The sequence below is a fragment of the Zootoca vivipara genome, chromosome 8 (assembly GCF_965207765.1).
Source record: "Zootoca vivipara chromosome 8, rZooViv2.hap1.1, whole genome shotgun sequence".
NCBI lineage: Eukaryota > Metazoa > Chordata > Lepidosauria > Squamata > Lacertidae > Zootoca > Zootoca vivipara.
In genome coordinates this window covers 56,974,664-56,987,339 of record NC_142591.1, presented here as the reverse complement: position 1 = coordinate 56,987,339, position 12,676 = coordinate 56,974,664, and the positions used below count along the sequence as shown (strand labels likewise).

Sequence of the window (12,676 nt, the reverse complement as noted above, 5' to 3'; positions counted from 1 at the left end):
AGTCTTCCAGGTAGGCAAGCATAGTCCAAGCCTTCGTATTTTTTTCCAAGTCAGGAGGACACAGTAGGTTTGCTGGATGGATTGAGCTGCCCTGAAGCCTAAATACACATCACACCTTACCCATCAACCTGCTCTTCATTTGTGACATCAGCACAAAAATCTGACAGTTCCCATTTCTAGCCATGGCAGCTCTCTGCACTTCCTGACTGTAGCTAGGCAACAGTCTCTTGTTGTGTCAAATTGTCCTGAAAGACAATATTGTGGGGAAATGTAATTTTACCCTTTTCTTGACTAGAAATGCTTAGCGTGAAAAGCAAGCAATCTGTCCTTTAATGAGTACATGCCTGCACATAGGAACTCCACAAGAGTGTGGGGGGTTTTTTATGGAAAGAAAAAAAATTGCAGACAGCTAGCATCTTGCCTTATTTGAGCGTCTTTTCTCCCTTGAATGCAAGTGAGCACTAATCCACTTAAAGAGTCCATATATACTGAAAGCAAAACACTCTCCCCAGTTTTCAAATCTTTTTTCTTTTATATGATGTGTGTTAAGTACCAAGCTCATTGGCTGAAAATATTACCTATGAAACAAATGTGTCAGTTCTTACACTAAAACCTGAATATAAGGAATCTCTGCCAGATATTATGAGTAAAAAAATATTTATTGGTCTAATTTTACAGCTATACAACAGTTTGTTGCTTATGCCATCCTTGCAGTAGTTTGCAATCTTTTTACTGTTGTAATCTTTTTACTGAATGTCAGAAAATGTTGCCTAACTAAAGTGAGCAAGAGGGAGTTACTTATTTTTTTGTTATTCGGCTATTTGAATCATTAGAAAAAATATATAAACTTCATCTATACCAGGCATGTCCAACAGGTAGATCGTGATCTACCGGTAGATCACTGGATGTCTGCAGTTGATCACTGGTAGATCATTGGCTCCCCCCAAAGAAGCTGAACAACTGTGGCTCCCCCAAGAAAAGCTCAACATTTTACCTCCTCCCTGAAAAAACTCAACAACTTTGACCTGAACCACCCCCCCCCCCCGTTCAATCGGTCTTCCTCCTTCCTAGGAAAAGTTCAACAACTTTGACCTGAACCCCAAAAAGGGGGGTAGATCACTGACAGTTTTTAACTCTGTGAGTAGATCACAGTTTCTTGGGAGTTGGCCACCCGTGATCTATGCTATGTGATAATAAATATACAGGCACATCAGGTGTATTCTAGGGAAAGATGTGGAATCGCCACAGTAGCAAAGAGCTCAGGGAGTTGCCACAGTAAGCTAGCTAGGGTTGCCATATTTCAAGAAGTGAAAATCTGTTGACCTTTTTTTAGGAGAAAATCCATGAGGAAATGCCACTTTTCGGAAATTCCCCCCAGATGTCACTTCCGCCATTGAAATCCCACTAATGTCCAGGAAAATCCGGACATATGACAACACTAAGCTAGCCATAAAAATGTCAGTGCATGTGAACTAAAAGTGGGGAGGAGTGATGCACACAAAGGTTTTCAAGTTCAGTCCTCAGCACAGTGTCACTAACAGTCAGTACTGAGAGACAATACTGAGTTACATGGGCCAACCGTGATTTGATACAAGGTCCTATTCTCCAATGGTTTGTGCACATTGAGGCTCCTAATGTCTCACTGTCCTTTAACACACAATGCCATGGGCATGTTCAGTTTCTTGAAAACGCTGTCTGATAATTGCATTCACAAAATATGTCTCTCCGGCTTCCCATGAAAAATAATGTGCCCTTTGAAAGAGTGCAGTTTTAAGCAACATTAATTCTCTTTTGGGATTCTAAGCCTTTCAAGGAACAGCACTTTCTAGTTTGCTTTAGTCTTTTCTATGAAACTCTGGTTGCAACTTGTGTGTTTTTTCCAAAGCTACCTCTCCGGGAAAAGCATTAAGCATCATAACATCCTAGTTCTGCTGGATCTCTCAGCGGCTTTTGACACCATCAACCATAACATCCTTCTGGGCCGTCTAGAGGGGTTGGGAGCTGGGGGCACTGTCATACAGTGGTTCCTCTCCTTCCTCCTGGGCCGCGTTCAGAAAGTGGTGGGGGGGATGAGTGTTCGGACCCCTGGGCTCTCACTTGTGGGGTGCCTCAGGGCTCTGTCCTCTCCCCCATGCCTTTTAACATCTACATGCAGCTGCTGGGAGAGATCATCAGGGGGTTTGGGCTGGGTGTTCATCAGTATGCAGATGATACCCAGCTCTACCTCTCTTTTAAATCAGAACCAGTGAAGGCGGTGAAGGTCCTGTGTGAGTGCCTGGAGGCTGTTGGAGGATGGATGGTGGCTAACAGATTGAGGTTGAATCCTGACAAGACAGAAGTACTGTTTGTGGGTGACAGGAGGCGGGCAGGTGTGGTCCTGAATGGGGTAACTGTGCCCCTGAAGGACCAGGTGCGCAGCCTGGGAGTCATTTTGGACTCACAGCTGTCCATGGAGGCGCAGGTCAATTCTGTGTCCAGGGCAGCTGTCTATCAGCTCCATCTGGTACGCAGGCTGAGACCCTACCTGCCTGCAGACTGTCTCGCGAGAGTGGTGCATGCTCTGGTTATCTCCCGCTTGGACTACAGCAGTGCGCTCTACGTGGGGCTACCTTTGAAGGTGACCTGGAAACTACAAGTAATCCAGAATGCAGCAGCTAGACTGGTGACTGGGAGCGGCCGCCGAGACCACATAACACCGGTCTTGAAAGATCTACATTGGCTCCCAGTACATTTCCGAGCACAGTTCAAAGTGTTGGTGCTGACCTTTAAAGCCCTAAATGGCCTCGGTCCAGTATACCTGAAGGAGCCTCTCCACCCCCATTATTCTGCCTGGACATTGAGGTCCAGTACCAAGGGCCTTCTGGCGGTTCCCTTGTTTCGAGAAGCCAAGTTGCAGGGAACCAGGCAGAGGGCCTTCTCAGTGGTGGCGTCCGCCCTGTGGAACGCCCTCCCATCAGATGTCAAAGAGAAAAACAGCTACCAGATTTTTAGAAGACATCTGAAGGCAGCCCTGTTTAGGGAGGCTTTTAATGTTTAATAGATTATTTTATTTCATTTTTCTGTTGGAAGCCGCCCAGATGAGCGGGGTACGAATAATAAAAAATTATTATTATTATTATTACATGCAACTGAAAACAAGTTGCCAGAACTTTTATATCCTTTCTTATACTGGCCCTTTAAAATGCTCAGGAGATGAGTAATTAGAGGCTTCTGCATGGAGTATTGCCAGACACATTCATTGTCTTTATTATAAATATATATTTATAGCTGCCATAAATATTTGTCCTAACTGGAAACCTTGCTTACAAACTCTGTCTGTGAAGAGAGTTTTCATGTTATATTAATTTGTTTTAAGAACACCATTTTAATTGTGATTCCCAGAATTTTCCTTTGCATAGTTAGGATATATTTCTGCATATGTGTTTCTCTATATGCTTTTAGGTTAAGTGATGAGACAGAGCTGGTATACAGTTATACTGCCTTTGCATTCTCTCAGCATTCTTTCCTGTTTATGGGAATTATCTCCCCAGGAAGCTTGTCTGGCACCTACAATAATGTATTTTTGGCACCGAAAGGTGATTTTTTCATTTTAGCAGGCCTTTTTTTATGAGCAACTCTTCTGCTGCAGTAGTTTTTAATCTGTTGTTTTATTGATGTTATTGTGTGTTCATTGGGAGGGGGGTGAACTCTCTGTAAATAATCACTGGGGAGTGATATAGAAACATATGAAAATGTAACCTAACCTTGAGGACCAGGTCAGTGTGGCCATAGCTCAGTGGTAGAGCACATGCTTTGTCTGCAGCAGGTTTGCGATTCAATCCTCAGACTCTCCAGGTAGGAATGAGAGTGTCCTTCCTGAATCCCCCGGGAGAACTGCTGCCAGTCAGTGTTGACAGTACTGGGCTAGATGGATCTGGGAGTCTGACTCAGTATAAGGCAGCCTCCAATTTCCTATGACTAATAAATGTAAACAAATAAATATTAAACGAAATACTGAGGATTTCATTCATGGTATGTCCTGCAGAGGACCCTAAGGTCCATGAATAATAATACTGTAGCTTAAAGGTCCCGGGCCCTAAGGAAGCCACCAGGGCCAGGGCTTTTTCAGTGACGGCTCCGACCTGGTGGAATGCTCTGTCCCACGGGACTAGGGCCCTGCAGGACTTGATCTCCTTCCGCAGGGCCTGTAAGACAGAGCTATTCCGCCTGGCCTTCAATTTGAATTAGCCTGATCCTCTATTCCCTTTTCCCTTTCCTCTTCCATGAAGAAACCCTTTCTGGGACCCCACATTTAAATTCTTCTCTGGTCTCCTTGCTGGCCCTAGCAGGACCAACTTGGCCAGTTAGCCCTGGTGATCATTTGATGTCTACTGACTGGGTTTTTGTTTTGTTTTTTTCCAAAATGACCCCTGAATTTTTGAATTTTATGTTGTATTTTATGCTGTTTCTAAGTTGCATTTTAATCAATGTTTTATATATGCTGTTAGCCACCCTGCGCCCGGTTTTTAAACTGGGAAGGGCAGGGTATAAATAAAAAATTATTATTATTATTATTATTATTATTATTATTATGTTTCAAATGTGTGTCACAGACACTCAGAGATACATCTCTGTTATGTAAGTGATTTTAATTTATTTTAATTAAAGCAGAAGTAGTTGCCCCTTAGCATGCCAGTGCAATTACTCCCCTGGAAGTAAAAAATAATAAAAATGTTCCACAACTGTTGAGTTTCAGGGCTATGTGCTGGAAATTATTATACTGTTCATAAGTCTTTAGGTCTAGAGACTAATTCTGCAGCTTTCCCTTCTAAAATTATGCTGGGTGTTTAAGAGAGGGCTTCTAGAAACTTTAGAAGAATCAGGGTATGGTAGATGCATAGGAAATGAAACAAAATGAGTTGTTGTTGTTGTTGTTGTTCTTGTTTATTGAGAATGCATGGTAGAATCTGTATTTGTTTAACAACCAAAATAAAAATGTGTTTTTTAAAAAAAAAAAGAAGAAGAAGAAGAAGAAAAGAATGCATGGCAGACATATGTAGCAAAGGGTTGATATAAAAATTGAAATTCGATTGTGGTTTTCACCAAGCGTCAGTGATGATAAGATGAAAAGCCCAAAGAGGGATAGAGAAGTACAAATGGCACCAGAAAAGTCTCCTTTGGAGAAAGGGTTCACTTAGGTCCCTTTTCTTGAAAGCCAGTGGTAGAAAATTGGGGTAAGTGTTGCTCAATCTGAGTTAAAACTTCCAAAAAGCAAAACAGAAAGAGATAATAATAATCAAATGGAAGAAAGAAACTCGATCAAGCGTAATACTGTGAAACAAACTTAGAGATGATAGGAGTCAGCAAATTAGATGAGAGACGTGATCCTACGCCCATTGAAGTGAACTGGCAAACACTGCAGGCTCAGCCCATGTATTTGAAATGTGATACAGCCACAAAAGTGCTAATGCTATTTTAGGCTGTGTATGCAAACGCAAGACATGGAGAAACAAGGTGATAGCCCTCTTCTTTGCCTGCATCTACTGGCTCTGCATGGGTTACTTGGTACTTCAGTGCTGGAAAGATGTGCAGACAAGAAGGAAATTCAAAGAAATAGTAATGCCAGAAATGAAGCTGCTTCACCCTGGAAGCTGCTTCAGGAAGAACTGACTTTGAAACTTGCACATGTTACCATAAACAATGCTTTCAAGTGGTGAAAACTTGCAGTGTAAAAACACTGGGCATTTTGCCACAATTCTGTTTCAGGTTGCCCTCAACTCACTCTCCTGTTTTAATTTTGGTATACATGTGGGCTTACTTTTTGAAACCAGGATGTAGAAAAGAAAGTGTCATATCAGAACTTGTGTCCACATTTCTTTTTTCTGGGGTAGAAATGGGAGCAAAGTCCTAGGTTTCTCTGATGTCTTGCTCACTGATTTGATTTCAAAATGCAATTTCTGATGAAATGTTTCCAAGTGCATTTGTTGACAGAGAACACAAAACAAGGAAGCAGCAGCATTTAAAAGCTGCATCTGTAAATACAGTACTAATGAAAGCTTTTCCTATGTTTTAGCCAAAAGAAGGGCATAAAAAGAAAGCCACTAGTACGGTATTTATAATTTTATTTCTTCAGAAAAAAATAAATAAATTGTAAAAGCAATTAATCCAAAAGAAAAATATCCCACAACAGCGAAAGAGAGTAAAAACTATAAGTCTGTTAGAAGGAAAATGCTACATATTGATCTCCTTATTTTTGTTTCAGTAGCTTGATACAAGTGCTCAAGTTTAATTGCTTTTGTCACTGTTAATTTTAGGTCCTGATTATATCAAGCAGCGATTTCAAGAAGGTGCAGATGTTAAGGAAAACCCTGAAGAAAAAGCTCAGGAAAAAGCACCTACACCAAAAGAATCTCCTCACTTTTATCGAAAAGGCACTACACCTCCTGGGACCCCGGAAGAGAGCCCAAGGCAGAGCCCCCTCCCCGCTGCTGAGCCTTCCCCTGCAAAACAAGGCAAAAAGCAAAACTTCTCCTCTGAGGTCAGACTAATCCAAGAAAAAAAGAATTTACCTAGTGAAAATGTGACACCTGTGGTCAACAAACCTCTTTATTCGAAAGCACCTGTGAAGGAGGATATGATGGTAAAGCCCCAGCCAAAGTTGTCACCCCGCAACAATCCTACCCACACAGAGAATGGGGAGTTGCATGATCATTACCATGGCTATTATGTGAAATCGAATCCAGAAAGGTACCCATTTGAGCTCGGGGAAGACGAGGACTATGCCAACCCATCATCTTCAGCACTTGCACTAGTAGCATCAGCTCAGAAGCCAAGCCCCAACAAATCTGGGATTCAGTTAGATGCCAAAGAATCATTAAAGAAGCCTGAATCTGTTGCACCAAAGAATCCCACAAATAATGACTTCTTTTCTTCAGTGGAAAGAGAAGTCAGTATGGTAGGTACTGGGCATTGAGAGCTCAAGTCTGGGCATAGGCCAGAAACCATGTAAGATATTTTCTGTTTAGATTTCTGTTCTGAGTAGCCAGGCATACTCAGTGTATTTGGTGACGTTTGCCTGCTATGTTTTATGTTTTCAGTTTATTTTACATCTCCATCAGAATTCTCTCACCTTCAAGGGTACAAATGAGAAGCAGTTAATTTGAAGCCTAAATAGAACCCTTTTTAGATTCCTGTTCTTTAGGACTGGACTTTGCAATCCTAACTGAGCACAAACCTTTCCCCCATCGAAATAAGGTATTAAAAAACACTCCTTGCATTCAAGTTGCCCCATGCATTTAGCTCCTGCCAACCTAGCAGTTCGAAAGCACGTCAAAGTGCAAGTAGATAAATAGGTACCGCTCCAGCGGGAAGGTAAACGGCATTTCCATGAGCTGCTCTGGTTGGCCAGAAGCAGCTTAGTCATGCTGGCCACATGACCCAGAACCTGTCTGTGGACAAAACTCTGGCTCCCTCGGCCAGTAAAGCGAGATGAGCGCCCCAACCCCAGAGTCCACGACTGGACTTAATGGTTGGGGTCCCTTTACCTTTATGTAAGTACTCAGGATAGATCAGTTTCGCAGCAGGGACATTTATAAAATTAACAACATCAATCAGTTTGATCTCAATGCTCACATTTTTCTCAACGTTCACATCAAATTAATATCTCATAAAATATTTGGCAAGGATGAAAGCAAGCAGTGTGTACGAAATCCTCCCTTTCTTTCACCACACTTCAATAATACTGATGAAGTCAATGGTGACTCTTTCACTGAAAGGCTTTTACTTTTCATACACACATTAACCCTATTCAGGCATCCAAAAGACTGCATGGGGTCTTAAACCTGTAGATGGGCGTCAGAGCACACAAGCAAGCCCTATGTTCACACAGCTTGGCTTCACTCAAGCCTGAAGAGGGCTTCTAAGTTCTGAATGTCCTCTAGAAGTCTTCCTAAGATGGAAGAACCTACAATACCGAGGCCACTGGGTGGCTTCCAAGTAACCCATTCAGATATTTCTTGCAAATTCCTGCTCTAACAGCACACCTGATACCTGCAGGCTGGTTGAGGTTCAATGTAATCCCCACTTTGATTGCTGCAAGTCTAAATAGTCTAGCAGAATCAGCAAAGGTTGCTCAGTGACAGTACTGGCAGCCCCACCACCATCATTTCTAAACCTGGTGAACTAGTAAGTATTTCTTTTTTTCCTTTGCCACTACTGTGTCTGCAATACTTAGGACTCACTGGAGGTCTGCCATCTGCAAATGTCCTAAAAACACTGATTTACTTCTTCATATTACTAACATTTCCTTCAGACCTTGCAGCAGCAGCAGCAGCAGCACGAAAGCTCTTTACCCATGACTGCATCACACACTGCCACTAACGGGTCTGCCCATGTGCTGTAAGGCTTATCACATGAGTTTGTCCCATGCAGTTGCCACCTGGCTAAAATTAAGGGTGACAGCTGGATGGGAAGGATCTGTGTGTGGTTGACCCCACTCACATAGTGACAAGCTTTTGAATGCTTTGGCAGCAGTGTGGAATAAAGTCACAGATAAGAGGCTTCTTGAGGTTTCACCTGAGGAAGGGCAACTAATGCAGCATGGACTGCTGAACAAATACTAATTTTATATCACTGATAAACATGGCCATATTGGCAATTCAACACCAGTTTGATGGGCAACTTGGGGGGGGGGGAACGCATCTGCTTCACACTTTAAATTGGAATTACATTTGCTGGTGCTATGCCAGTGTTTCACTGGCATTGTTTGCATTCAGCACTGAGGATTGTCTTCATTCTACTAAATAGTTTTCTTTAACAGCAGATTGTGCTCATTCATCAAAACTAGAGATTGTTTACCCAATCAAGATTTACTGGTTATCATTTTTGGGGTGTTATCCAGTGAAAACAACTTCTGTTTTCATAAGCAAAGATTCATTGGGTTTTTCACGCACTCACACCTAGCTGACTGCCTCCGTTCATTCATACATTGCTATGTTTATGCTATAGATGAGAACTTACCCATCAAAAATTATAAATTTCTTGTCTTTCACAGAACTGCTAAGGAAGCTTCTCACATTGTATTTTTATATGTACCCATCAAATATTGCACACCTTTTTGCACACCAAGAAATGTATGTTCGTAGGCGTGCATGGGTGCTTTAGAAAAGAATCTGAGATAGACTGTAGCTCCCTTACAGTGCATCCTTTTGTAGCAAACATGGGGTTTGTACTGTGCAACAATTGAGGAAACCTTTATTTCAGGATGTGAGAGAATAGTCCAAAGGCTATATGTAATCTTATCAGAGATGATTGACTCCTTCACCTTCCTGAAACTTTGGATTAACTTTTTGAATGTGCAAAGAAATCTGTGGCTAAAGCGAGTTCAGGAGTTGTCATTCTAGGACGGCAGATCATGTAAAACTGGTTTTCAGGGTACAGTAAAAGGACACCAAACCAAACTACAGCTAATATTTAGAAGCATAAGGGGAGAAAGGAAAACAGAAATATTAACTTAATTGTCATTTCACAGATGATTGTTTTCTTACATGTAAGTTGCCTTACAAGGGCTTTGCCCTAAAGGGCAGTCGAGAAATATTTAAAATAATTTGCTGCAACTTTTGTGTAGATAAAAAATACACATAAATACAGAAGTGATACCAGTTTAACATGATGAAGGTGAAATGTGGCCTTACAGTAGTTACTAAGTTAGCAAAAACATTGACAGTTCTTCTGCTCTTTGAGTTCTGTTCCAGAGAGTGTCCCAAATATCCAGATAAGGATTCAATTGATTCTTTGTCAAGTGAATGAATTTCCTTGATTGTTGGTTTGGATTTTGCCAAGTGAAATACCTGTCCTCCATCAATATAAAGACTGACACTGTGTGTTTATGATTCCACACACACATACACGCAATACACCCAACCCACATTTTGCCCAGAAAAAATATATATAATGACACAGATTGTATTTCTGCAAGGATTAATAATGAAAAAGCAATAAGTATAAACAGGATGATAGAAAATTGAACAGTTTATTATAATGTTATAGTAAAGTAATAATGTTATTACAAAAAATACGTGCATCAGGCTTATATTTTAATGTTCACAAAATGCAAGAAAATCTCATTTTTTGTTACTAGTTATTATAGATTCATATGAAGCTGTAAGACTATGACTGTGCCTTCTGTATGCTGTTTTTCTGTGTCACAGAGGGCAAAAAATGAGAGAAAGTCTAAAAATAAAACAATTATTGATGGTTAATGAGTAACATTAGCACCTCAGTGAGACAGAAGTTAAAGTGAATACACATTTTAGCAGTACCCAGTTAAGTTAAAATGTTGATGATAGTAGCTGACTGAATTATATTGGAATAAATGTCATTTTTTTAAAAAAAATCAAGAACAAAAGCAAGTATCAGGGAACTCTGTGGAAAGTCACTGCCAGCCAAACCACTTTAGAGAGAATGGACAAGTGGACTTTTAGCAAATTCCATTACCATCCCTATGTCCAGAGCACAGTTGCGGGTGGGGGAGGTTGCAGAGAACATTAGAGGAAAGGTTAGTGCCTTTATGCAAGAAGGGAATTCTGCTCTTGCATGGACACCATTGGATACAATTGAATGTGTGCTACAAATGAGGTAGCTCAGTTTGCTTTTTACCTATTTCAAAGCAAGAGATAACCTCTCTGTCCTCAGAATTTCTCCCGTGTAGCTTCCAGTTATTTTGAGCATCAAAAGAATTTCCAAAATGATTTGTGTGCTATCAAGGTCTAGTTGGCACAGAAGTTTTGTATAATGTTGCTTGCAGATTTTCCTTTTGTCTTCAGTACTATTTCAACCCTAGGGGGGGAAATTACCTTCCTTATTCTACCTCTTCTCCCAGCCTTTTCAGAAACAGAGAACCTCCAGTGAATCATTCCGCAGAAATGAGAACCGCAAAGCTATTGGAGATACTATCTGATGAGGTTTGACAGCTTAATCAGAAGTGCCCGAAAATGTTTTGAATAAGTCTTGGAGTACTGAAATGATTTTTTGTTTATTTGACAATATATTGATAAACTACTACGTACGTTTATAAGGGATACACAGATTCTAAAACAAAAAAATTAAAACTATGTAAATAAATCACATCATTGGGTTAGGGGGCTACCTTATATCAAGTCAAGCAGCTGGTCTACGCAGCCCAATACTGTCTGCTTTCATAGGTAGAGGATTTTCAAGTTTGGAACCGGATATATTTCTTGTCCTGGTACATGATGTTCTTTTAGCCAAAGAAAACAGAGACTGGCTATGGGATCAATGAGCAACAGCCCTCCCCTTCACTGTGCTCCATAAATGAGGGAATTCTGCATGAAAAATAAGAACTACTATTAGTTTTAATAGTAGACTAATCAGAAACTAACATTAGCTCTTTATAGTTGATCGTCTTTTTAACAGTGAGCCAATATGTCACTGTATTATACCGCAATGTGCTTTGTTTTTTTGCTTTTTGCTTTTAATTTCTTCTTCATTTTACATGCTTCCCTATCTTATGCCTTAAGCATACTGTTATATAAGAGTTGTACGGACAATTCCGGGCATGCATAACGCTTTTCTGTTACAGCTTCTTTCTAACACCTGTTCAAATCAGTCATGGAAAGCAGAGACTAATTTTGCCTTTTTCTATTTTAAGCCCTTGTAGAAAGCTGTGAGGCCTTATTTATGGTGCTTCACCCTAAAGCATTTTGAAGTCTCACTATCAATGTTTTAAAAGCCAGAATTAAGAGTCACATTGTTAATTCCATGGGTGGAGCAAAGTTCTCTGCAGTTTATTTGATCAATCCAAAATGCCTAAGCAATTTAGAGCGGGTTTTTTGGCATTGCTCAAGGTACCCCATCCCATTTCTCATTCTGTTGTTCACACTCCTTGAAACTCTGCATTTATCTTTCTTTATAATCCAGCAAAGCATAACCTTTTTATTTGAACTTAATCCATAAATTTAGTTCCATGGTAACACTTAAGGCTGCATTCACATGGTAGTTAATTTCATTCCCCTAACTGTTGATTTCCATATTATATTTGAGCTTTCGCGTGATATAAAAGACACTTCTGGAATTCTAGTGGAATAAAGTGCAAGTTTAGGATCATTCGGCTGTTAATTGGCTCCAGATATAATCCATTTGCAGCCCCATTAACCCAGAAAATCACAGGCATAAAGTGACAGAATTTTGGGTAGCATACTGTCATACATCACTTCCCTTCTGTTTTTATGGGTAAGTCATGAGGGAACAGAAGCATACATGATTTTATTTATTTATTTACTCATTCATTCCCGCCGTTGCCCGCAGCCACTCTGGGCGGCTTCCAACAAAATATTAAAAATACAATTAAAACACCAAACATTAAAAACTTCCATAAACAGGTGCAGAAAGGGTAGAAGCAGGCCCGGCTCTAGGAGTAGTCTCGGCGTGGGGCACCAGGGCACCGGGCCGGCAGGAGGGTGCTGTGCGGCAAAGCCGTGCTGTGCCCGCCCACCAGGGCGGGGGCGCCGGAGCGATCTCCGCGCCAGGGCGCCCGACCGGCTTGAGACGGCCCTGGGTAGAAGAGTTGTGAAGTTGTCTCCAATAGTGTTTGTTGTTGTGCCACACCACACCCACTGCTGTGAATGGAATTTAGCTTGACGTGCCAGTATATTGGTCGAAAAGCCACTATGGCTTATTT

The 12,676-nt window shown here is 41.0% G+C and overlaps 1 protein-coding gene across 7 annotated transcripts in view; it reads left to right on the top strand.

Annotated features, from left to right (window-relative positions):
* Positions 1-12,676, top strand: part of JPH1 (junctophilin 1) — a 63,291-nt gene that overhangs the window by 46,919 nt on the left and 3,696 nt on the right. For 4 of the 7 annotated variants that reach the window (XM_035124534.3, XM_035124533.3, XM_035124532.3 and 1 more), the window contains exon 4: positions 6,294-6,934. In XM_035124534.3, the coding sequence (XP_034980425.1) occupies positions 6,294-6,934 (641 nt within the window). Of the gene's footprint in view, positions 1-6,293; positions 6,935-10,858; positions 10,941-12,676 lie in introns of all 7 variants that reach the window. The other 3 variants (XR_015951518.1, XM_035124536.3, XM_035124535.3) reach the window with 1 other exon arrangement.